The sequence below is a fragment of the Pyxicephalus adspersus genome, chromosome 10 (genome assembly GCF_032062135.1).
Source record: "Pyxicephalus adspersus chromosome 10, UCB_Pads_2.0, whole genome shotgun sequence".
NCBI lineage: Eukaryota > Metazoa > Chordata > Amphibia > Anura > Pyxicephalidae > Pyxicephalus > Pyxicephalus adspersus.
Genome location: NC_092867.1, coordinates 54,493,509 through 54,521,278, shown reverse-complemented (window position 1 = coordinate 54,521,278; position 27,770 = coordinate 54,493,509). Strand labels below are relative to the sequence as shown.

Below are 27,770 nucleotides of genomic sequence, written 5' to 3'. Positions count from 1 at the left end.
TGTAATCGGAAAGCTTTAATGATCCCTAATATCCTGTGGTTGGAATACTTACAGCTTCCTTCCATGTTGAAGCATGTAACAGTTTTGAAAAGACATTGAATCTTTTTGAGAGTACAAGTCCAAGTTCCAAAGATGGCTCTGATATGCAAAAGGCTGGTTCTACAAACATATTCATGAAAATGTGTCAAGGTATAAAGCAGGCAGTGTTTCTATTGGAGGAAAGTTGAAAGGCTTTGACAACTGTTTATTTAAATGGGCTCCAAGCTGATGTATACACTGCTCCAAGCCAGGTCAACATCTAAAACCAACTAATCAAACAAGAGCAGATCTGTACATCACTAGTGCTTGGTAGAAAACAATACCGTTTTTTAAATCCTTTTCTTCTGTGTATGCTTTATTGAAGGGCAATGTAGTAGGTACATGTACTGTGGGATACCCATTTACCTACAAGACCTATTATCTTTTATAGACATGCAATAGGACATATGGCAGTATCAATCACTGCTGCTGTGTCCATTGTGCTACACACAAATTCTGTAGTGCCAGTTTTATCTGGATTCCGAGGAATTAGAAAAAGAACCCAATAAAACTGTAATTTATTAACATTAAATCACAGCTCTGAGTGAGTTCACAGTCATTCTGTATGACATAAAACAAATCCAAAATAGAAAAAACATATTTTTACAAATCGATTTTATTTGGTGTAAACAAAACTCCAAATAAAGTACTAAGGACCTCATGTCTGTGTCTGTATAAATAACTATCGCAGCTTGCACACAGCTACCAGTTTGATATAAATGTCTGTACTTCCAACTTATTTTCTAAAACAGGTAAATACATGACTGGCAGTTGTAAGAAAATTAGTTTATGCTATCAACACAGAGGTCTAAAGGCCTCAGACCCCAACACTAAGGTCTAGAGGACTCCAGGACTGACAGCAGACATTAGTTTATCCTCCTGTGCATACATTCAATTTTTTGCTCTCCATTGGGAATGATTTATTGATCAAGAGACTTCTGAAGTTGAAAGATATTTATGCATTTTAGTAACAAGTGTCCTTAAATGAATACCCCCAAGATCCCAAATGCAAATACCCTTGTTTTTATGTATTTACTGGAGTTGTTTGTGCCAGCGCAAAGCCTGCTTTTTTGAGGAAAAAAAAAAAAGTTGTCAGCAACAAAACCGCACTTCAATTTCAAACAAAGGTGTAGAAGTGCCTTTCACTGTGGCTGGTAATGGACTGCAGATTTCAGTTCACAAAAGATATATCTAAAGAGTAGTCACATGATCCACACAGGCACATAGAATTCCCTATGCGATGACTACTTTCTCTTCTTCTGTTGTCGTCTCTGTTCTCCCCTCATGTCCTTCTTCATTCTTCCATCAACAACCTTAAACTGCCCTTTGACACCAGGAGGACGGCGGACCTTCTTTCCAACACCTTTCTTGGATACCACATATGTCACCTGGCGCTTCTCTTTTCCTAGCCCAGCTTTCTTGTATATACTGCAGATGTAAACCATAAAGTAAATCACTGACTGCTAAATGACAGAAGCTCTTTAGTCTTTTAGGACCCTAAACGGGCAATATTGCTAGAACAACCTAAATTAAATTAATAAAAAATTTTAAAAAGTCTTTGATTTTCTCTACACAAAGTTTGATGTGGACTGCACTGTCAATTAACAATACCTGAAATTAGGTTAGAATGATTAAAGATGAATGAAAAAAACAGAAACAAAAAGACATTTAGTTTTCAGGGGAAAGAACCTGTTAGTGTTGTCTTTTCTCACTAGGGAGATTTGTGTGGGGACTTGTGTGTCACCAGATGAGGAATAAAAGAGAAATGTTCTGATAGGGACACTTTTTCCAGCAACATGTTCAAGGGGGATTTGCCTCACTTTGGAGAAAATTCCTCCCGTTGTATCTAGAGGACAGTGAAGGGGAATCTCCACAATGGAGAATCGCCACAATGGGATGGCAAAAAACCAACAGTGTGTTTTACCCTTCTCTAATTTATCCTAAATGAAGGCCATGTTCAGACTGGCCATGAGGCTGCGGTGAACTGGAATAGCTTTTTAAGTACAAATAGCTTCTGCCCACGGCAGCCCCAAAGAAAATAATGGGGATGGCAGTGAGCAGTAGAAAGCAGAGCAAAGAACAGGTGGACAAATAGAAAAGAAGAAATGGTGTCATCAGGACACAACAAAGGGAAGGAAGGTAAATCATGAGGGATAAAGTAATGAGAGGGTTCAGGACATCGACTGGTCGGACTACTTCTGTAAGTTGGCAGGTGAGCTACAAAATGGGTTTCACTTCTATCAGCCAACAACAGAAACCTCAGGGTTACCAAAGCTGGACAGAAAAATGTAGCCTGATCTGATAAATGACTGCGCACCTAGATGATAGGCTGGTCACTGGATCATAGACCTACATTGCCAAATCGGCATTTTCTAGAAATTTAGAAATCGGCAAAACTAAAGATCTGCATCGTGATCATGCAGCTGACTAATCTACAGGAACTGCAGGATGAAATAAAGTCATCATGGGCCAGAATGCAAAAGCAATGTTTGTGGATTGAATAAGAATTGAAAGTTAATGAAGACCCTACCCAGTACTTTTGTAGTGTTTTTAACCATCCCCAGGGAAGGCACCCACCTGCGAAGCTGAGCAGCCTTTTCTCTCTCTGAGATGTCTACGGTGTTGACCACTGCTTCTGCTTTTTTCTTGGCTTGCTCCATCTTCTTAAGCATCTGCAGGGTAAAAAAAAGTGTTATTTATGTACACAATCTTCCTATTCTCCAAGACTACAAACACAGCTGCCCAAGCAAATGAGAGAAGGATTTATCATGCTGTATGGATTATCAGCAGCATTGTGAATTGGAAAATGGTACAGAGAAGCAAAATGTGCATCCCAATCATCTATAATAACAAAAGCAGACATAATCTGGAAGTGAAAGGGCTTGCTGCAAGAGCAGGACACCATCATAAGTGGTGGTGTTAAATTTCAGGTAAACTGCTACATACACCTTGTTGTAACAGAAATACATCTGATTTATCTGCCAAAATATATTTGATTCTGGTAAGCCATTTAAATAATTCACATTCTGCTGTTCACACTAGATCTTGTGTAGGAATTTGTAGATGGAAGGCGCAGGAACCACTGCCCCCAGGATGATGAAAATTTTATTGGTATGAGGGGTATATCATCCCTGGCGAGGTCACTCCAAGTACAAAAAAGGAGAATAAGGAGGCATTTTGGGTCAAAAGTTGGGAACAAATTGTTGTAGCTTGTTATGCAGAATACTTGTTAGACCAATGTGTTTCAATGACTTTGACATGCCCGCTTCAGTAGGGCCAAAAAAGAATAGTTTTTAACTGAATGCATAAACAATTCTAAAACTGTGCAGCCAGCAATATATAACTAAACTTATAAACGCAATGGCCGAGCTCAGCTATGAGGAGAGATTAGCGGAACTAAATATATTCTCCCTTGAAAGGAGACATTTAAGGAAGTGTGTGATCAATCTGTATAATTATATAAATGATCCATATAGAGAACTCTCTTTCCAATTATTCACTTTGAGATCATTACAAAGAACAAGAGGGCACTCTTTGCATCTGGAGGGAAAGAAGTTTGAGCTCCGGATAAGGAAGGGATTCTTCACTGTAAGGTCTGTGAAAATGTGGAATCAGCTCCCTCAGGAAGTAGTTTCAGCAACTACTATAGATTGCTTTATGAAAAAGCTGGATACTTTTCCAGAAGCACAGAACATAACTGGGTATTAAACCCCCTGGCGTTCTAATTATGTCCGTATTTTTATGTCAAAAGCGTTACATTGTTTTGCGTGGAAATTTGTTGTTTAATATTTTGGGCCTGATTTCTTAGGAATAACTCCCGGGTTTGTTGGGTGTGCCTGGCCTAAAGCATATACAGAATCAAAAGGAAAAGTAAAGACAGGATTTTTAAACCGCACTAGCTATCGAGATATCGTGGTAAAAGTGTTTTATTAAATGAGAAAACATACAAAAAACAGAATCTAAGCTATACATATACTACTGTGCTTAAAGTTCAACACAAGAATTAATTTGAAACAAAGATAATGTGGTCAGCTATATGTAAACTTGAACAGTTTAAAAGTTGAGGTTGAAAAGTCTCGAACCCAATGCGTTTCGCCCCTTGGGAGCTTCCTCAGAGGGTTTGAGAGTTCAATGTTCTAAAGTGAGGTATATATATATATATATATATATATATATATATACACACACATATATATATATATATATATATATATATATATATATATTTTATATTTAGTTACATTTACATTGCATGTCTATAGTCAAATATTATCAATAAAATAATCATAATCAGAGAAGGAATACACTTAATTGTGCAGTCAGAAGAAGTATACAATTGGTGTTCTGACGATTCACATGAAGGGGAGTAACATTGAAAGTGGTAATGTAAATACATACTGTATAGATATCTTCTGTAGTGTGTTACCTTCAACCACCTTTGAAGGGAAACTAAACTACTATTGAGCATATCTATAACAACAAAAAGGTATATAATGGTATATATACTAATTTATAATATTATAATATCACTCTACATGGTTGTTCCATATATTCCATAACACATTATTATTGTCAACAGCCATTATATTCTCTGGAAAGCAAATCTATTTATTAAAATCCCCAGTAAGTGCTTTGTTCATTACATCTAATAAACCTAACATGGTCATTTTTGGACTAGCATAAAACTTTGACAATGTCATTTCTCCTCTTCTCTTTCCTTTCTTCATGTACTTTGGCTCAATTGACAGCAATACCTTACCACTTCCAATGTTATTTCCCTTCATGTGAATCGTCAGAACACCAATTGTATACCTCTTCTGATTGCAATGAGTGCACAAGTAAGGCGTATCATAACTATATAATTTTTTTTTTGGAATTTAGATATCACACACACACACACACACACACACACACAGTCACTTGGTTGCATTAAATCCTTTACACGTGGTCATTAAGTTCATAGATTGGCAGACACAAGTAAGTGTTTTCCTTCTCTAATTATGATTATTTTTATTGTTAATATTTGACTATAGACATGCAATGTAAATGTAAGGGACACTGTAAGCATAAGCACTATTTGGTATTGGTATTGATATGTACACTATAGGCAATGTATAGGCAACAACTGTGGTATATTACATGCAATGTGGATGTAACAAATACCCCCTGAGGAAGCCTCTAAGGGGCGAAATGCGTCTGGTTCGAGACTTTTCAACCTCCATTTTTAACTGTCCAAGTCTACATATAGCTGACCCCATTAGCTTTGTTTCAAATTAGTTCTTGTGTTGAACTTTAAGCACAGTAGTTTATGTATAGCTTAGATTCTGTTTTCTCATTTATTAAAACACTGATACTTATCACCACATCTAGTGCCGTTTAAAAAGCCTGTGTTTACTTTTCCTGTTTTGACGCTATATACATATATATATAAATTTTATATGCAAATGTAAAAAATCAACTTTTTTTTAAACCCTGATGAATGGATAAATCTATGAAACAATGTGTTGTATATAATAACATTTTTAACTGTGTGGTGCTCCATTCATCCTATCTGTTACCAGAAACATCATACTACTTAGGTCTTAGTCTCAAAAAACCATCCCTTTAGTGCCTAGTGCCTGAAAGCTAGAATGACGGCATTTAACAATGTAACACAGCCTGAGTGGTATCAGTGCAAAGGAGTATGTATAGTTTATACACAGACAGATTTCAAGTTATTATACCAGTATTTCAATGACGGCCGACCAGAATTTATTATATTAAATAGCAGTTTAACTGTCAGATTTGCCCAAGGCCATCTGTCTGAATTATAACTACAAAGCACATCTCACCCTTCTCCGCTTCCTGGCCTTTGCTTCTGCTATTTTCTTGATTGGACGTGCATTCAGCTCTCGCTGCCTCTGACGGTATTCCTCCATTGTTTGCCGGTCCACGGGAATCTGGACATTTCGATGTTTGCGTTCTTCAGTGATAAACCAGTCTGGAAGTTCGTCTTCATCTTCATTAAAAGCACGCCTGAAGAAGGAATGAAAACATAGAGGAGTATATAATTAAAGGAATATAAAATCTATATAAAGTACAAATCTCTCCTTCCTTATTCAAGGGTGGAGTGAGGGATGGGTTACAAATCTTCATTCAGCCCTGTGACCCCACATAGCACAAACCTTCTATAGGACTGAATGGAGGGTGCACAGCACATGCATAGGTCCAGGATAGAAGATTTTGACAAGCATGTCTGCAGTGTTGTAAGCAATAACTCATCAGGGACTAGTGAGTAAAAGAGTTGAAAGTAGGATGGAGCCAGTCCAAGCTATAAAATAAGTGTAACTTCGTCATAAAGGTTTTTAACATATTCTTCATCCTTTCATGTAATTCAGTGCTGCTAATTTCCTAAAACCTTTCCTGTATACATGCACTCCAGGGATTGGCTGCATGGTATTTATCAAGACAGGTTTCCTGATTGGGAGAACATTGGACCATTTATGCATATTAAATGTTTAAAAGCCACTTGTAGTTCACATTTTAAGCCTGTGCCACAACTCAGCATAAAAGTGAGAAATATGAATAGAATGTTGCCTTTCTATAACAGGAAGTGTCTGAAAAAGGGTTTGAGAAGAACAGCAGGAATTATTTCAATGCAAGCACCACTATAGCAGCATCACATTATAATATTACACAGTACTAATGTACTGACCTGTTAAATGAGTTATCCATCAGGTCTCTGGTGGCTTTCTTAGATGTGGCAATAATGGTTCCGATGGCCAGACCTTGCGGATCCAGGACACGTGATCGTTTCACTGCAAAAACAAAATCCTGGGATGAGCAACAATATTTGAAGCAAAATAAGCTGGGTAAATGTAAGCAGGACTGGTTTAAAGGTAAATATTGCAGCTTTCCAAAATATTTCCAATCTTTGTGGCTAAAATAATTTTTGTGATTTCTATGTAGTCAGACATTATGATAAACCCAACTTTAGACTATTTTTTTTTTATGTGCACCTGGAAGTTATAAAGAAAACAAAACTAGTAAAGTGCAATGCTGGTCCTCAGTCCAGAGCTGTCCCCTACAGCAGTGGTTGACAACCTTTTCGGACCCACGGACCACTTAAACTACCGGCACAGTACTACGCATGCAAAGGAAGCCGGGTGTCACTCAAAGGGGAAGAAACTTCCCCCATAGTGTCATCTTGATGCCAGAGGGTGGGTTGTGTTCAGACACAACCCGCGGTCTGTACTGGGGACATAGTCTGCGGCTATGCCCTGTGCGCCCCCAAGCGGGGTCCTTCTCCTGCTTGGGGGTGCACCGACCAGAGCTGCGGACCCCCAAAATTTTCGGCAGTTGGCGACTGCTGCGCTACTATACCACCTTTTTGCCACATGATGTTTTCTCAAAATTGAATGACACCCAGCGTCAATCAACCTGAAAAACTGATCATCATGTTTTCTACTGCCCAGCACAGAAAGCTGCACTTACAGTGTACTGATATGGAGTGCAGTGATACAATAATTTTACTGAGCACTCTATATTCCTTGGAGGTGATACAGTGCTGATACAGTGCTTTCTTTCTAGCCTTTCTTTCAAACCAATATCTCCTGAAAATTTCCATTTAATCTGGGTTCTGATCCTCCCATCAGGCAGTGTACAAAAGCTTGTCTTTGTGACCACTTCTGCTCTGTTTGCTTGGGTAAACCCTTTTCAGATGCCAAATGTAGCAGCATCAGTTAGTGCATTTCTAATTGTTTTCTTTTTTTAACCTTTTTAAAGAACATGTAAGGTTTTTGTTTGATTTCACTGCTTTATTATAGACTCACAAATGGATGGAAGTCAATGAAGAAAGGTGTCGTGGTTCCATCCTAAAAAAAAACACCACCCCTAATAGGGCACTGATGCATAAAGCAGGCCAGATATCACATCAGGTCTCTACACCATCTAGGCATGATGTCCTTCTGATGCCCTCAGTATCATACCAAGACTGCCCATCAACAGCAAAAGACCAACGAGGTCGTGAAAACCTGAAGAGAAAGCATAGCATAAAGCTGGCAGAGGTCTCAAGGAGGGTATAGGGTCCTGGGAAGAAGAATGGCGCTTTGATCAAATCAAAGATTTTTTTCCTGCCAGGATTTTAAACACAAACTTTAAATACAATCAATGTTTTAGCAAGGGACTGATTGCAAGCAGACGCCTTTTACTGATAGCCAAAGTTAATCAACTTTTAAAATACCAACCTGGACGTTCTATTGGAACCACCTCAAAGTCATCTGTCTCTTCGTTTCCTCTTTTTCCAGAATTCTTTTTCATAGACTGTATATGCCTGTATGACAAACACACAAACAATGCATTATACGCACTGGTGTACCAATGCCACCCACAGGGACCTTGTCTGCTAACTTACCCCTCATCATCACTACTATCACTGTCTGAGTCACTGTTGGAGTCCTCTGCAGCTGCATTCACATTTGACACCTCTGTAGGTGTTTCAGGAACTTTTGACTGTGTTTCTTCATTGGCTTCTGTTGTGTTTTCTTCTAATTTTTTCTTTCGGTCTTTCTTCTTCTCTTGTGATTTGGTTCCTGTGCATTAACAATTGGGTGTCACTTTAAGTAATGACAATGTCTTACCACATGTTGCAGAACTTTCCCTTTTTTTACTCTAATAAGAATGTGGATCTCCTGTCACTTTCTGTCTTAGTAACAATGGTCACCAGGTCAAATAAAAGGATAGCACACAACAATACAAACTTAACATTGAATCTATCACTTTCTTATTCTATTCAAAAATTTTGTGTTGAACCGTTCAGATAGAAAAAGACAATGTTTGGTCCAAACAATGTTTTACTCCAGGACAGTAGTGAGGGACTTGGACAGGGAAATCTCCACCCACCCTTTGGCGATATGCCACAAGGCTTACAACTGAGCCATTGGTGGTTCTGGCTTCGGTAAATCGTCCCTATTTGACAGTTGAAAAGAATAGTGCACCCCAAGCTCACCAGTCATTTGTCTAAAAAACATACCGAGAATCGACAGTTCAATAGTAACTTGAAAGTTCAAAAGAACTGGATAAAAAGGTTTGGGTGACAATAATATTAAACAGGATTTATATAGTGCCAACATATTATGCAGCGCTGTACATTAAATAGGGGTTGCAAATGACAGACAAATTCAGACGGTGACACAGGAGGAGAGGACCCTGCCCTGAGAAGCTTACAATTTAGTAGGTGGGGGAATTAGCACAAAATAGGAGGGGAGACTTGGGGCATAGTTGCAACTTGCTAGTCAATGATAAAATAAATACCAATGCAAAACCAGTAATGAAATTTACAACATATCACAACCTCAGCTGTGTGTAGGTTACAGATAATACAATCTAAAAATACAGCATAAGGCTTATTTTAGCCCAGCTGGGTTTTACTACTGTACCTTTTTTGTTTTCTTGTAAAAATTTTGCTTGCTTAATTTCTATCTCCTCATCAGCATCAGAGTGGAGGACCGATGAGAAAATTCCCTAAAACAAGAAAAAAAAAAAAAGGAGGTTAACTTACCTGGTACAAAATATTAATTCCTTGCTATGGAATCAATTAACTAAAGACAAAAGATCAACAAAGTAAGAAGCAGTATACTACGGATCCCACATTGCAGAAGTATTTAAAGCTGACTTTCCACTAACATGAATAGGGGTCTAAACAGGACCATGCATGTTTATTGTGTGTGAAAAAACAGCCAGGATTGGATGACTGACCAGGTACTTTTGAGGCTGGCTGCGGGCACTCCGTTACATATACTACCAAGTGGAATACATTTGACCTCTCTTGGCTATAACAAACACAAGAATAGGAGAATTTTTCCCTCCCTCTCTGGGAGAATTGGGGGGACTCCTACTCTAACACCTGGTATTTGTAAGTTTCACTAATAACCTGATGAGCATGATTTATTTCTAAACTCAAAACCAGTAATCCAAGTCCAAGTTGTGAAGTATATGATGACGGAATACATTATTCCCAACACCTCAATAACTTTAAATTGAATTAAAATCTTATCTGATTCACTGAATATACTCACAAATCCCTTTTTATTGTAGCTATTCGTCTAATCACCCTCAGTAGGATTTTCTAAACGCATTCGCTATTACATCACTTAATCACTAAGAACTTCATCGGTCTCATACCCTGTTTCCCCTATGATAAGGCACTGTCCTATATTTTTTGAAATGCCAAAATATGCCCTAGGTCTCTTTTTCAGGAGGATGTCTTATTTTTCCATGAAGAAGACTACAGTACACATTTATTGTTGAAAATCACTCATGTGCCATTGATTGTCCCCTTCTGATCACTGACTCACTTTTTTTTGGCTTCTACGGCCGGGTAACAGACTCTGTTAGGGCAGGGATCAGCCGCTTGCTTGTCCTTTGGAGTTACTTTCAGTTTCACTCTGCACTGCAGCCAGCATCGAGGAGTCACACAGAGGCACACAGTTATCAGGTATCGGAGGATGTCTTATTTGCGGGGGGTGCTTTATTTTTAATTGTTTGAGCAAAAATCGGGGGGTGGCTTATTTGATGGGGATGCCTTATCATCGGGGAAACACGGTAACTACCCATATAAAAACTGGGTCTCGGAATCCACTAAGGAAGCTATAAGGCGAAATGCGTTGGTAAAACGAGACACCAATTATTCTAAACCAATCATGTGTGCTATGTAAATGTTAAACTCTAAAATAGTATAGATGAATTTTGTTTAGTTAAAAAGTTATCATATGCTCAGTAAAAGTATTTTTTTTTATTTAACACTGCCCAAAAAAAGCCTTTCTTTGCTTCTTTTCTTTTTCTTCTTCTAATGTTTACCCATAGGCTTGGCAGCACTATTCACATATATTTCCCTTCCCTGGTAAGACACTTCTCCTTTCATCTTGACTGACCAGGTACGTAATTAGTAGACAGTGACAAGAGTGCGGTTAACAGAAAGTACCTATGCAAAGCCTGACAAGATCACCAGTCACAGACTGTAGAAAAAGGGGTGGAGGTGGTTCCATGACAGTCTCTTCGTTAAATAAGTGGATTAAATTGATTGGCTTAACCTCAAAAATTGATCTTAGACTGTGCTAATGACTATGATAGGGACCATTAGATTGTGGGCTCCTTTGAGGGACAGTTAGTGACATGACTATGGACTTTGTAAAGCACTGAGTAATATGTCACCACAAGATAAATACTAGATAAAGCAAATAATGATAAACATAAAATTGCAGTCATGCAACCCAGAAGACTGAGGTCATCTATTGAAAGAAAACTGAAGGGATAGGTCTGGACTAATATTGAACCTTTTTAAATCTTCATTTTTTTTTAATGTTTGGTGCAGATCTGTTCTTTCATGTACCCAAACAAAAAGTTTATTATCAGACATCCGACTAACCTTTCCAAACCACAAATTCTTATCTCTTTGTTCACGTTCAGATTTATCCTCTAGGGACAGAAGCAGGGGATTTGTCACATTTTTGTCTTCATCCTCTTCTAGTTCCTGCTGATCCGGCTCAGAAGCCCTGAGAACAGAAAAAAAAGATGGTTCATCTAGACGAAGTGTCATGGTGTATGGTGAAAGCAAAACATCATTTAGGCTCTAAAACACATTGAAAAGGCTAGCCGCACTAAGTAGATTGTGGGAGCTTCACTGCAAGATGTTCCAATCTTTCAGTGATCACCGTGGAGCTCTACAAAATATGTCCAAATACACTCAGCATAAAAAATAAGTGCACAGTCTGCAAAGCACAATCATCTGGAAAAAGCCCTGGAGTCCAACCCTGTGTGTAAGAAGAGAGGGTCAAAGCAACAAAGACACCAGGATCAGATTACAGGGGACATCTGAATCATGATCATGACTATGGGCACCAGTCATGATTCAGATGTCACCTGTAACTCATTGATAGGTCTAACCTATTTTATATACATCAGCTCTAAAAGGAGATTTTGTTCACCTAAAGTGTATCTCATGGTAAATCGAATGGAAAGTTTAGTGGGAGAATATCTACATTAGCATCACATCCTCTATATATGCATTTAAATCCAATTTTTGTGTCATAAGGATTTTTCAGGTGCCTGCCAATCAAACATCCAGAATAGTATAAAATAGTAAAAAAAACTTGTTTAGTTTATTGTTAACGCTTTCAAAACATACCAAAGGAGCTTGTATCAATACATATCCATAATTCAAATATACATTACATATGCAGCATTAGACATTTGTATTCTTATCAATTTGAGTTCTATCTTCCTTGACGCATTTCACCCATAGGCTTCCTTAGAAGGATTCAATATATCTACCACAACAATTTTATCTACAGGTTTTAAAGTACAGAACACAAAAATGATATATATCATTGCAATTTCATGATTGATTTTGGTATTTTTTAGGAAACCTCAAAAGCAAAAACTGTGTCTACTTATTTAAGTTTCCAATTTTGCAACTCCGCATATCCTTAAAGAACAATCAAATGTATTTTCTCAAATTGTAAAAATGCAAAAAATGTATATGGCAAATATCATCCGGTAGCTCTTCATTACAGTTATGAATGCAGTGACCCCTTACTTTGAACATTTAACATCACTTTTTTGTTTTTTACCGCGGTTCAAAATTGACAAAACAAGATTTGACCTGAAATTTTTCACTTCCTCTGGGTACCAAGTGACACAAAATTATAGTATTGGCCACCTGTAAATAACATTAATCACATGATTTCATCTTCATATAATTTTGCAATATAAACTACATGATACTATTACAGAAAAAAAGTCCCACATGCCTAAATTTCACACATCAATAGTAACTGCATATATAATGAAGTTTGTGTCACATATCTGATCAATATTTGATGCCCCCATCAGTATGACAATCAAGTTTATATCTTATCAAATTTAATTCCCCATAGGTTTATTGCATAGCCAAGGCAATATGGTTAAACTTTATTGCTGCAATTACAAGGCTTACAAGGATATGTTGTCCTATGTATGTCCTTCTGAGGAAGCCTACGAGTGAAATGTGTCAAGGATGATAGAACGCAAATTGATAGGAATACATATATGTCTAATGCTGCATATGTAATGGTATTTGAATTTTGGATATGTATTGATACAAGCTCTTTTGGCATGTTTTTAAAGTGTTAACAATAAACGAGACAAGCTTTTTTACTATTTTATACTATTCTGGATTGTTGATTGGTTGGCACCGGAAAAATCCTTATGACACAAAAATTTTATCTCAAGGTAAAACATTTTGGATATATTTGGGAAAGATTCAACCTTCTTTTATTGCCTCTCCCCACTGGGAAGATTCCCCTTCTCTATTCTTCCATGAGAAAGACAACTGAAAAAGGTTGAATGCCCTCTAATTTTTGTAAGAGACTCTGTTAACCAAGATTAATAGAGATAGTAAATCGCTTCAGAGGGGGCACAAATAGCAATAAAAACCTGACAGGTGTCCCAACTCTTTATCCAAAACAAAACAAAAAAGGGTTTGACATTATATGCTTTTATGGATGGGAATCGAGGCTAGAATGTATTAGGTCTCTTTATTAAACAACACATGTATTCTATAATACATGTATACATCTAAATTAGGGGAAAAAAATGAATAATTACTTTTTCTTCTGTTTATTCTGCAGTTTGTTCTCACACGTTCTCACTTCCTCAATGTCCTCCTCATCCAGATCACTGGCAAGGGATATCTCATCCTCCTCTAGGTCCTCATCGTCTGACAATGAAATGTCTCCATCGTTGAAGCCTGACACAAGGGCATCTGCAGCTGACATGTCTCCGTATGACACTGTCTGCAAAAGCTGAAAAAAGAGGGGCATATGTACAATTTATTAACGTTAACAAGCACTGTGCAATAATTTATACCAGCCAATTGCAACTCAGATAACCGCAGCAATAAAACAATTAGGTTGAACTTAACATTGGTGAAATACATATATAGGTCATTCAGTATTTTTTTCAGCTCACCTCACTTTTCCCAATTGTTTTTAGAGAGAACATCCCAGTTTCCCCATCATCAGCTATGGAAACACCTGGAAGATCCATTTTGAGCTCCATTCTCAGTCTCTGTTTGCGCTGGGCTTTAAGTAGCTGCTTCTTCTTCCTATATTGATAAAAAAAAATGTATAAACTCGGAAACTGAATATCAAGAAAACCGAGACCCCACATTCTCTGTGTCCGTGCTGCTGTAGCAGATATAGGAGGTAAGGTTGTGTCAATTTTTGCCTTCCCTTACTACCTGCAAACCAGAAAGAAAATTACCATATAGAAAAAAAAATCAGTGCCGTGGGGCTGGACATGCTGGATCCCAAATTAATAATGTTTTTTCAACATTATCATTTTGGCTGCTCTCCACTATTAGCAGGGTTTTTTTTTGACAAATAAATAAAGATACCCCAAAATAAGCTCCAGACCCAACTTTGAAAAGTCAAATATATATATATTCACTTGTATTCCAGACAACTAAAACTTTCAACATATTTCAAGGGCCAGAAAACACTTCATCAGGGCTTCTAGTTTTGACCAAAGGGACTAGATTGGACATAAATATGCCACAATGGCGGAATTATGCCAATAACAGTTATTGCTTCAGTCAGAACAAAAAGTTTTCAGTTCACAAGATTTCTGGCAGGGTTAGCGGGTATTAATTAGCCTTTATAAAACAGAAATAATAAGTATTTGTTTTAAAGAAAGAAAATAAGAGAGCATCATTGTTTATACAAACTTTATGGCATCAGCCCTGAGTCATTAACACCTGACTTCTTTACTAAGTTGACCAGGAACAAGTATGAGGACTATAAGGTGTGATATCCGTGGATGAATACTTGTTTTGGATTAACAATGAAGTAAACAATGTAGTAAAACCAGCATAAAGATGACTGCAGTAGGCAGAGAATACAGCACATTATGTCCTGCTTCCCAATGGAAAAAAAAGGAAACTTGTTTTAACCTTTTGAGTGATGCCAGTTCTTCAGCCTTTAGTTCAGCTAGCTTTTGGTCCAGTTGCTCATTCTCATCCTCCTGTGCTTTATCCTCATGTTTTGAGCTGCCTTTTTCTTCCTCTTCTTCCTCTTCATCAGAGCTAAGACTTAAAGAAAACAATGTGGTGAGAGGGCCTTATTTATCATATTCTACTTTACTAAATGATAACAGATAGAAATTTATATTTACAGACATCTGAATATTTCTGTTTTAAATTAATAGTGACCAACATGAACCAACAACTTATGGTATTTCCCTGTGCAAACAACACTGCAAGATTTCATCTTTCTCATCTAGCACGTTCTTTGTAAAGGTAATGTTCTGCCCAAAGTTAATCATTGCCATACATAAAATAGATTAAAGAAATTACTTACTTCATTTCTTTCAATGAATCTTTGGACTGCTCTTTTAGCTTCTTGGCAAGATACCTCCGCAACTTAGACCTCCAACTCAGAAGTGACCTGCGTAAACAAGGGGTATTATTAAAAATATCTTCAAGTAAGGGGACAATCTTTTAAAAAAATAAATAAGCTCATAGAGTACCTGAGCTCCTTGCGTCCAAGGACTTTGATATCTTTGCAGCATTCTTTGATATCATTGGTGGTGGATGCATGGTTCTCAAAGTCTTTTTCATTTATAGCAATCTAAAGCAGAAAATGGACTTCAATACTTTTTTTTTTTAAGTTTACATAGTTATTGATGGTATGTTTTGAACAATGACTTTAAAACCATGACACCTGACTTCCACTTTTTTACTTTTTAGATCTGGCCTGCAACGTCCTTTTTTTTGGCTCCCAAAGGAATCCTAAATATGATTCGCAGCTGGCCTGCCGCTGCATTGAAATAGCACCGCTACTACAATTCCTGACATCACTCACGTCTATAGACGCTGGCCTCTCTGTCTATGCATTGCCTCGCATTAGACTGTTTTATACTCGCAGGGAATTGTAGTAGCGGTTGCTATTTCAGTTTCAAGTTTGGACCGCCACTTTGTCTAAGTTTTTAATTTTGGCCCACTGTGTATTTCAGTTTGACACCCCTGCTGTAGATGGTGAGTTCACAAGATAACTCCATGGCCATTGCAGACAAGGCTCGGCAATATCTTACAGGGAACATGATCATCACCGTCAAAACCATCCCAAGTCCTTCTCTACGGTGATTAGTATAAGTGTCCATACAAGAAGGCTCCCGCTTATGAGCATCACCATCCAGGTGTTTCACAAAGAACAACAAGCATTAGATGTTTATTTAACATCATTCATAAGTCTTCACATATGCCTTTAGTTCTTTTTCAAAAGCAGCTTTACAAAGCTTTACACAAGAATAAGGACCTTTATTTCAACCATGTGACTAATTTTCATATCTCTCCAAAACTTTCTAAAAAATAACAAATCTTATCTTGGTGTTTTCGCCTTTTATGTATAGGTATACTTCATAGTATTATTTGACACGTAAATTAGAACAAAGATCCTAATACCAGAGGTCTAAAACTATGAGACACAGAAGACCATGTGGATTGACAAAGTTACTACACATATATAAAAATAGAAAGCTCTCATGTAATGGTTGGGAGGCTTAATGTAATTGATCCACATATGCCTATAGACCCGGAAAAGAATGGTCGAGTTACATGGCCCATTCAGTCCCAAAAATCTTGTGAATCTTGGGAACAGTTTGAATGACCACATGGTCATGCAATACAGTGGATACTGTGCATATAGGCAGTTTTGACTCATTATATTGGTTCATGCCATCTTCACACTCACCATGCACATCCAGCATGTTGTACCTCCAAGAACATTTGTCCATTTTATCTGAACTCCAGCAAATCCTAATCACAAAGGTATTACCATCTTTCCCATGGCTGACATCTCCTCCAGTGACACAAGTGCTAAGTCTCAAAGCTAAAGTATCCTAATTGGTGTGGTAAAAGGGGAGACTTTTGTCTATTCTGTCACCTTTGTGGTTTACCAGTAATCCCTTGTAGTTCCCATTGTCAATCACAGCTCCTGTGCAAAAGCACTATAATCAAATCTGCCCCCACAAACTAAAATTACATCCAAACATCATTTCAGTCCAATATGCACATCACCTAAATACAACTTTGTTTAATTTATTACCTCACTGATTTTAGAAAGAAAGTCCACAGGATTGGGAGCTTTAAGGAAATCCATAAGAGTTGCTTTTTGATAAAGTGTTCCTTCTTCATATCCTTCTGCCTGTGGAGAAAAGAAAATTAAATTTACAAATTCTGCCAAGACCATTACAGAAAGTATTGCTGTTAGATATCTAGTACCTTCATAATAAAATGATTAAAAAAATACAAAAGGTTGTGTGGGACTGCCGAGAGATCACTGCTTCCACAGGGAAGTATTTGATGCTACTTTCTAAATAAACTAAGTATCTATAATCTAAGTAAACTGAAAATGTCAAATGAGCTTTAATTTAGGCATAACAAAAAAAAGACCCCCCACATTAGTGTCAGATCTTTTATGGTTTTATGGTAAAAATGCCAGAACCTTAGGTTCTTACTGTTTTTAGAATTTAAACAGTTGAAGATTCTTTAATAATATTTATGGTATAGATTAGGGACACCAAGCAGAGTAAACCATGTGATGCAGTATACCAGCCCTGAAAGCATTCTCCATGTGTTGCCTGCTACATCAGTTTGTCCAACCCCTACTAATGTGACTACAAACATCAATTTATTTCGTTTAATATTTTAAATGTCTATTATTTTATCATTTTTGATGTAACTGTATTAAATTCACTATCATATATTTGGTATTGTTTATTACAGGTTTTATTTATTAGTATATATAATTAATTTCTATATTCCTGCCCCAACTTGCCCACCCCCATGCAAGATGTACATTTTCTGGGAAGAACACAGGTTTAGTTATCTTGCAGCAGGAATCATGATCAAACAAAGGTGAACAGGATAATTCTATTTGTTTGAAGCTAGCCAAGCAGCAGAAGAACCCAGAGGGGAACTTACCTTGGGCTTCTTATTTGATACTAGCTGAGAGACGGTTTGTACAGGACTGTCTACATTCTTAAAAGCAAACTTCGGATCGAAAAAACGACTGTCAATTTTATCAGGAGCCAAGTATCCTACAAGAAAGAAACACATATAAAAATATAGGAGAAACTATATTGGCTCATTATACATCTCCTTAAGACGAGATCAAAAATGCAATTTGTTACAGCTTACCAGTCCCTAGATGTAGTGTCTGTTTTATTCTTACTTTTACAGGCTCTCTCCACCTGGTGATCTTGCCTATTATAAACTTCCTGCCTTAGGATGATAATGCTCATTCACAGCACTGTATCTGCGGAGGAACTGTGTGGTCACTTTAGGACAGGTTAGGTAAAACAAACTCCCCCTTTCTATATTAAAGGGGGATGTTCTGTAGTACACAGAGGTGAACTGGGCCCTACCTGGGGCTTTCGAACTGCCCAGGTAGAATCTATTGCCAAGTTCGGGTCTCAGTGAAGGTTATTTTTTGCACTTGAATAGAATGAGTGGAATATTTAACAGACCAAAAGTAATCCACTATAATACATTCATTGTTCAGGTTTTCACAATATGATAAAGCAGTCATCAACAAAAAAATGATTAAATTAGCTGCAGGAATTGATAAGCAGGCACCTAGTGGTGTTTATACAAATCTAACAACAGCTGCTGGGGCATTGTGGGAACCCTTAAATACAGGTCAGTCTATACCATTATTTTTAAAGATAGAAGATAAAAAGCAGACTTAGCATATTAGTCTGCTGCTTCTTATTCACTGTTCAGTCAAGATCTAAATTTGTTACTCAACTACAACAGAAAAAAGTCAGGTCTCCTCATCTGGCCTACAAGGCTGTGCTATGCGGAAAAGATGTTTAAATCTCAGGATTGGATGGAGAGAAATACCAAATATTCAACTGGTAAAACAGATTTCCTACATGCATTTATTCTGTGTATTTAGCTGCATGGCTGGAGAACAGCTACCAAAACTAAAATAAAAAAAAACTTATAAACCTACATCTGAACATTGGGGAGAAAAAGCGAACCATGCATTTAAGGAAAGAGATCTATTGTATTAGGTTCTTTTCTCACCTTGACACACCACAAAGATCTCAGCACTCTCACTTCGAGATGCCTGGGGCTTTGTGGAAGCCACCTTCTTAAAAAAGTTCTTGAGTATCCACAGAAGGGATTGATAATCAGCAGAACGGAAAACTTTTGTGATGAACCAGCCTCCTTTGGAAAGGCAGTCACAGGCCAGCCGAAGAGCCATGAGAGACAGATGGACTAGAAGACAGGACAACAGTATTATATTAACAATAAAAAAATAGGGTGTTAAATTTGCCCAAGTCATATCAGGAAATGTATATTTTGTGCTATATTCCTCCTAAAAATAGTTATCTGCATGGAATGCAAGTGTTTCTAGGCTCTCCTATGCCTACAAACTCAGTATATCTGCAGTGTAAGATCCAAGGCAGCCTTTTGCCTTTGCTTTTTTACTCCCAGGGTACCCTAAAATAATTTTCAGGACATGGGGAACAGCTTATTTAAATTGTTTGCCAGTGGGTAGAATGTCCTCATACATTAATGTAATGTAATGTAAATAACTATGTAACTATTAATAGTTAGAATATTACCTTTACAGACAGTTAAGGTCCTAGGTTGCATCTGCTACAGCTTAAGCAACCCCTGGCAAACTTCTGGAAGAATGCATAGGTTTCACATAACTCTGGTTGAAAATGGCTGATTTAAGGCAATGTTGCCTTTTGGCTTCTGGTTTAGATTTGGTGATTTCACTGTGCTCCCCCACTGTTATCCCTGCTGGAAGTTATGACACTAAGAAGAAAAGCCTCTACGAAGATGGCCACCTCAACATGCAGGACAAGACATGGTAAGTCAGTAATAGGGGAACAGTCAGCTGCAGGGAGAACACTGGCAATACTGATGAATAGACATTTGCCCTTTTCTGCCACTTTTGACACAAAACATCCTCTTTACCCATCTGAATATTCTACAAGCCAAAACAAAATAAGACAAAACCTTGTGAGAATGCATCATGGGTCCAGTTTGCTCCTACATTTGGTGCACCGTCATTTAAAACCACATCAGCTTTCCATGTCTGAAGCTGCTTCTTCACCGCCTTTTAAGGAAGGAATGGAGAACATTTAGATTATTACATCCTTCACTTACAGCAGCAAAAAAAAATACATAGTTAAGTTAAAGAGGGGAAAAAAATAAAAAAAATGCTGTAAAAACCACGATTAACGGGTTTGATTAAATAGTTAAAAAATAAATTTTTTAATTTTTAAAATTATATGAAACATGTTACACACTGAGCAAACTTGCAAGCAAGCAGGTTCAATTTACACGACAGACAAAGTCCCTTCTGCAATAAAACATTTTTAACAAAACAATTTTCTTGCCTTTTTGCAATCTTTCCTTGAGCTGGGCATGCATTTTGGCATATTTGGCTGTCAGGAGCTAAAGAACTCACGGGGAGTTACAAAATTTCAGCCTGGCCAACTAAGATGGCAGAAGATCTGGAACCCAGAAGAAAACATGTAAGAATGCTGGTGCCCGTAATAAAGCAAGGACAGGTATGTGTACTTAAAAATAATTGCCAACAGGCAGGCCAGTTTATTTTATTGCAGCAGGCAACACACACTTTTCTTTGCTAAAGGCTGTTTCTATTATTGTTGTCTTAGAGATAACAGCTGCATTCCCAGTTTATACTGTGGATCACTACTTTGTCGCAGTGAACAATAAAATGAAATAATAAAATTATTAGGACTGGAGAACTGATGATTTTATTATCTGTCGCCAATCTATGGACAGGATGAGGTATGGCCATGCTGTCTAAGTTTAATTACCTGTCGGCAGGATTCGCTAGTGATGTCCTCCTGCAGAGTCACAACATTGGGAATGGGTTTAATAGGCACAAGGTCAACTCCTTAAAAAAAAAAAAAAATCCAGATAGTTAGACATACATGAACACATTATACTACTACTAGATCAGCTGTTGGGAATAAAAGAAAACTCCTACTAAGCTTCAAGCTTCAATAAGTGCACCTCACTGGCCCCACTGGTATTTGGGAAACTTTGCAGGTGGACAAGGATAAATGTTAGTTCAGGTCCACTTATAAATATTGGGGTCTCCACTGGGAATGTTTTTCCCAGAAATGTTTTAGGCTGGGTTGGAAGAAGCAGTAGGTGGATGGTCAAAAAAGACGAGGCAACACATAATTAATTAAGTGTTCCCAGTAATCCCTATAATTCTGTTCTGCTTTCTACCGCCCCCTCATAATTTCTTCCACCCTAATAAGAAGTCTTACTTTTCCCATCGTCTTTGTATTACGCCCCAACTGTCTAGTGTCCCTGTATTGTAACCCAACTTACTAATACCCACCCAAAAACAGCCAGATGGATACTGAAAAGTGCCGGGTGGTGTGCCCAGCTAGAAGAGGCCATTGGCCATTGTCTTTAAATAGGGACAACCGTTCTGATGACATCTACTAAGGGGGGAATTACACTTTGGAGAGATCTCCCCCCACTCCCTATTGAATCTCTAGGGCAGTGGTCCCCAACCTTTTGGGGCTCGCGGACAACTAAAAGCACGGACTCGGGACCGCGCATGTGCGGGGAGCCATGTGTCACTCAAAGGGGGAGGAACTTCCCCCAGAGTGACATCATGATGCCAGAACCCATCCACCCCCCCATCTCAGGCATGAGCCTGCAATGGGAGAGATCTCCGGACACAACCCGCCCACCGCCCTGAGCCTGCGTTGCGTACTGGAGACATGGTTCGCCGCTCTGGCCAGTGCGCCCCCCCTAAGCAGGGTCCTTCTCCTAAACCCGTTGGGTGATGCACCGACCAGAGCTGTGGCCCACCTGTCAGACAGCTGCGGCCCAACCGGGGGTTGGGGACCCCTGCTCTAGGGCATTAAATAAATGGAATTCCCCTTCACTGGACACAAACAGCAAAAATAAAACAACATTAGTTTAAGCCTATCCCAGTGCTCAACCCAGAAATTTTTTCAAGCAGGGTGGGAAGAAATTTAAGGTGGGTGGCAGCCCCTGTATTGTGACCCAACTCATCAGTAACTACTCAAAAACAGTCAGGTGGCTACTGAAAAGTGCCGGGTGGTGCTTCCAGCTAAGAGGGGCTGGGAAGAACACTGCTATCCTTACTCTATATAATACTACATCAAATATTTTTGGTTATACATATTCTTAAAAACAAACAAGTTGTTTAACTTACCTACGATGAGACTGGATACTGGCATAAATTTTGATGCAACTTGAAGCCTAATATATAAAGAGAAACAATTACAACCTATTACCAAAATATTCTTCAACAAAAAGGGGGTACACCATAGTATTGGCAAACACTTCATGGAACATTTTGGAAGTTAACTAAAGCTGCCCTATGCTTGAACTAGTTGCTGGATGGTTGATAACATGTATCGGACAGTAATTTCATCGACTGTTGTTTTCCGGGTAGTAACCCGCTTCGAATTTATGCTTACACATTTCAATATAACAACAAACAATGAGGAACAAAAAATGTAAAACCTTATTTTCGCATTTTCTAGTTTCTTTGTGCATGGTGACATATAGAGTGCCTTCCCAATGCCTCCTGCCTGTGTCTCCCAAAGTCTCTCAAAAACATGGTAAAATCTCATCGGATTTTGACACCGAAAAAATTCACTCTTTTCTGTGTTAGATCTGGCATTAACATCATCAATGGACTGGCATTGAAAACAGAAAAGACGAAGGTAACCAGTGATGACAAGTATTTATATTGCTAAAGTGTCTTTTTTTCAATTTATTCTTTTATTATCTAAATATTTAATATATTATTATATTATGCATCATTCGGCCCAGCATCTTGCATCCTGCATTGCACTTTGGTTTTTCCTACATGTACAATGCACTATTTCTGGGGGAGGCAATTACCATAGCTACATGTTTTTGGAGATGCGGGCCCAGAGGAAACCTATACAAGCATGGGGAGAAATTGCAAATTTAAGTCATTGAGTTTTAGTGTACGTAACCAAAGGAAGGTTTATTCAGACCACCATAAAAAGAAAAGGGGATCTGCTTTAGGCTTTAGAGTTTTATGCAATGTGACATTTTTTCTGATTGAACATACAGGCAAATCATTCTGTAGATTGCAATAGCCAGTGTAATAGGCAACTCATGGGCAACTGTCCAAGCTACTGATTGACAGCAATATAACTATCAATATAGTAGAGCTCCATAAGACTCCAACCCCTATGTTCTGTTTGGTGATAAGTAGAACAGACTGTGATCATGGTATCACTAATAAAGAGATGATTAGCGACCTTCTATTTCGGATAGAATTTGGAACAGTTAGAACCTTTTCAATGAACAAGCCACATGCTCTCTGCTGATCAGAGGGTTTTAGTTCTAGTTCTAACAGTGACTGGAATATCTGACAGCTCTGCTGTCAATGAGTCGTATTATTTCAGCATCAAAAAAATAAGTCTGTGCAGTCTGATAACTTTTGAATTACATAGTTTGTACAATTGGGCTAAACATGAAATGTAAGGCCATCCATTCTGTTTTTGTTATCCTCAACACATAACAACACTCACCATCCTCCGGGGGCAGCACACAAATCAACCAGAGCTCGAGCCCGCTGCAAGAACTGAAACTTTCTGTTTAGTTGAATAAGCTTAAAGGCAGAACGGGATCGATACCCTAAAAACAAATAAAGGACAATTATATATAAGAAAAATTTATTATATCCATTTGGGATTTTTTTTTTTAAACACGAATAAATCCCCATGCCACTTCTGCGTCATAGCTGTCATGCTTACACACAGCAAGAATTCTTACTGGTGAGATAAGTTACAATTGGTTAACGATTATCATTTAAATGAAATCACCCGCTGAACAATGCCTGGCTTAAATGAACAAAAAAAAATGGGAGAGAATAGCACAGAATGTATCAAAATGAGGGGAGAGACAGACATAGCCTAATGAAATGAAAAGGCTGCATTCATGTCTACTTTATAGTGCAGAATCTAATTACCTTCCTAAAGGCAAGCCGGAAAAACTTAGGAACTTAGGAAGAGCACAACCCCCATATTCTTAAAATGCTTGTGCTCTTTTGCAGCTTACATTTGGGGACACTGCTTGCCCAGGGGGAAAGAATCATGTGGTGCCCTGCTAAGCACTCTGAGCTGTCATATGATCAGCTTGCTGATACAGATAATCTCGGTACAGAAAGCTGGGCAGGAAAGCAGGTATATGGGGGTCATCTGATGCCCCTTCCAGAGACAGTGATACCTTAACTGACATGGACAAGTTGACAGTTTCTCTGCCGTCTATGTCTGTGTAGATTCTCCCCTCTATTTGTCCTCGTGACAATTTTTACATTAAGATCAAAAATCACATTTTAGAACTGACACCAGAGCAAGAGAGAACAGAAATCAACGGAGACAAATGTTTTAGCGACAACAGTTTTTAATTACAAATAGTTTTTAATTACAAACACAAATTTAAACTAAATCTTCCACAGTTTGTGGTGCTGCTTACCTGTCTCTTTAGCTAGATGATAGAATTTATCCTTACGACTTTTTCCTATTTTTCCCTTTTTACCCATTGTAGAAGACTGTAGACTTTTCTAATAGACTGCAAATCTGGAGTTAAAAAAAAAAAAAATTTGGTTAATGGAGAAAAAATAGTTTACAGGCTATTCTTATGCCTAGAAAGGACCCCATAAGGACAGAAAGGTTAGCTGATGAGATCAACCTTAAAGCTGAAGCCTAATCTGCTTGTAGTTTACTTTTCTGATTTTCTCACTGAAGTTTCTAATGCACATTGTGAGAAGCTCAGAGTAGGCACTGTTAGTACAAGAGTAGAGCCCATACAACTGTGCAAGTCTGAGAGGAAGTCCTAAGACTACTTTAAACACGCATATTCTGAGGATGTCATCTTCATCCATTCTTCACTACTTTATGACGAAATGACTTAGGAGAATCAAGTGCAGGACTCTAGATATACACAGTTTCTTCCACGGATAAGTAGTATTGCACTAATCATCCCCTTAGGCCAGTGGTCCTTAACCTTTTGGAGGTTGCGGACCACTAAATGCACGTAATCCGGACCGTGCATGCTCAGGGAGCTGTGTGTCACTCAAAGGGGAAGAAACTTCCCCCCCAGAGTGACGTCATGATGGCACAACCCGCCCACCACGCTAAGCCTGCGATGTGTACCAGAGACGTGGTCTGCAGCTCTGGCCGGTGTGCTCCCCAGCAGGGTCCTTTTCCTGACCCCACAGTGGGGTGCACCAGCCAGAGCTGCAGCCCACCTGTCAGATGGCCACACCTCGACCAGTGGTTGGGGACCCCTGTCTTAGGCAGATGTCCACATAGCACCCTATAAATTAAAATGCTACCACACTGCCGCTCCCTGGACACTGCAGGTATTAAACATTAAGGGGTAAATGCCAGCTATTTTTTTTTATTTTTTTTACTTTTGACCCTGTAATAATGGTCGCCTAAACTTACCTTCTCCATCTTAACGTTTCAGTCGCATAGCTAACAAAAATTTTAATAAACATCACATTACATGGACTGTTCACAGTACAATATACAGCTTTCTAATATTTCCCCTCTCAACATTAGTAAATGTATTGACTCAGATGCAAAGCACCAGGATGCTAGAAAACTGAGGATACCACTGCAAAAAAAAAAAAACCCTCCTCCTATCACTAAGCTTTCTTTGCTCCATTTATAGTTAGATTGTATAGGAAGAGTGTGTGCACTGTGTGTGGAAGGTATGGTTAGTATACAGGGGTATCATAGGTGTAGGGATATGTAGCTGTGGATAATGTACAATACTTTAGATGTCACTGTGACGAGACGGCGTCTGCCAATATCACCAGGGATGGCACCATCTCAGGCATTTTGGTGTCTATACAGGGGAAGGCTTTGACAGGTAAATACAATGCATAAAATACATTAAAGGAACATACAGGGAAATTGTTGTTAGGATAAATAGTGAGCAACAAGGACTCTTTATTCATCTGGTTCTCACATTGTTTAAACTTGTAAAGAACTCACCCATAGACCTCATTACTAATATTTGTATTAGGTATGTATAGATAATGACGTTGCCACCAACCCTGCCACCATTGCTTGAAAGCATGGCAGTCCTAATATATGTGCACACAGGATGAGCAGAAACAGCTCTTTAATACTAAATTATTCCCTATCCATCAGATAACTCTCTGGAGTCCCACACACGTGACAAAAAAATATTTTTCGTCATCACCACCGATCATCTCCTACTCACCTCCACCATATACGGTAGCACGGCTCACGTGTAGCACTTCTAGAGCCTGCTTCCGGTTGGACGCAGGGCTGATGACGTCACTGCCAGTCAGTGCCGCGGACATGTTGGTTGTGGGATATTCGAGCTGAAGAATTCAATAGAAAGTTTGATGTGGGTTCTGCCAACTTCTAGTCTGAATTCTAACGTCTTGTTATTGAATATACACAGATGTTGAGAATGTCTATATGTAATTAAAAACTAGGGAGGGAGGGAGTCTGGATAAAATGAAGCTATTTTTACCATAAAACAGCTCTGCACTTTGGAATAAATGGCTTTATGATATGAAGTATCTACAATTTATGTAATCCAAGATTTCATTGTCTCTGCCTATTATCATAAATTGAGGAATATAAACTTGATTTATGGGATATGTGATGGAGTGGGCCATATGGCACCCACACTGCTGCTCCTGCAGAGACTATGTACCATGCAAATGCCTTTTACTAGGACATAGATTTTATAAGAAGCAGCCTGGGACACTGTGCTCTGTGTATATGAATCCTGGATCATGGTGTTCTCTGTAGGAGGATCCTGCACAGATATATGTAAGAGAATATTCCAGACCTCCGCACCCTGTGTCAGATCATTGTGGATCACTTAACTTTGTGAGGAAATAGAATATCCCAAATTGTTGTGCTCTGTGTGGGAAAACTTTCCAGACTGATGAGCTCTGTGTAGGAGCATCCCAAATGTCTGTGCCCATCCCAATACTCTGTATATCATGGTTCTCTGTGCTCCTGGTGAGAATGCACCCAGACTTCTACATGCTGCATATGAGCATCTTGGTCCACTTTTCTTACTGTTTGAGAATGGATCCCAAACCACTGTGCTCTGTGGATTGCAAATCTTGCCAAATTTTCTTTGTTGGCCAGATTTTCTGTATAGGTCATGGGTTGGACCACGTGGTCTCTTTCTGCCCCTTTATAATAATCAAAATGCAAACCTATTGGTTTTAATTCATTGGTCAGACTTTCTTTAGCTTAAAATGATTGTGCAATACACACTTTTGTTCAAATTCAGGGAAAGAAGCAAATCAAAGTACAAGTATACAGGAGATTCATATAAATAAATTCATAGTAAAAGGTTTTATTCTGGAATCATTTTTAAGGCCCAAAAGGACAGCAATGGCAGTCTCCATGGTTCTTGGATAACAGGTTTCCTATAAATGCAGTTTACTAATTACAGAACATTGGGTACCACAGAGAAATAAGTCACAATTACATTTATACAAATGCAGCACATGGTTAAGGATCTATATCACTAGAAACCTTAAGGTTCTAATTTGTATTGGAACAGTGTGTGCAGCAAGCTTTCA

The 27,770-nt window shown here is 38.4% G+C and overlaps 1 protein-coding gene across 1 annotated transcript; it reads right to left on the bottom strand.

Annotated features, from left to right (window-relative positions):
- Positions 1-678: 678 nt before the first annotated feature.
- FTSJ3 (FtsJ RNA 2'-O-methyltransferase 3) lies at positions 679-26,472 on the bottom strand. Its single transcript, XM_072423890.1, has 22 exons — positions 26,417-26,472; positions 24,656-24,759; positions 23,710-23,815; positions 22,350-22,396; positions 20,962-21,041; positions 20,132-20,231; positions 19,184-19,378; positions 18,077-18,192; positions 17,199-17,297; positions 15,622-15,722; positions 15,453-15,539; positions 15,047-15,184; positions 14,065-14,200; positions 13,702-13,898; positions 11,483-11,609; positions 9,495-9,579; positions 8,471-8,648; positions 8,304-8,389; positions 6,773-6,875; positions 5,910-6,093; positions 2,656-2,750; positions 679-1,506 (listed from the first exon to the last, which is right to left on the bottom strand). Exons 2-22 carry the CDS (start codon positions 24,720-24,722, stop codon positions 1,323-1,325), a joined length of 2,511 nt encoding a protein of 836 aa, XP_072279991.1. The 5' UTR covers positions 24,723-24,759; positions 26,417-26,472; the 3' UTR covers positions 679-1,322.
- Positions 26,473-27,770: the final 1,298 nt, after the last annotated feature.

Coding starts and splice junctions, on each gene's coding strand:
- FTSJ3 (XM_072423890.1), bottom strand. CDS start 24,722: ATGGGTAAAAAGGGAAAAATAGGAAAAAGTCGTAAGGATAAATTCTAT. Junction 15,185..15,452: donor GATTCATTGAAAGAAATGAA/GTAAGTAATTTC, acceptor GTTTTCTTTAAG/TCTTAGCTCTGATGAAGAGG. Junction 6,094..6,772: donor ATGGATAACTCATTTAACAG/GTCAGTACATTA, acceptor TTCCTTCTTCAG/GCGTGCTTTTAATGAAGATG.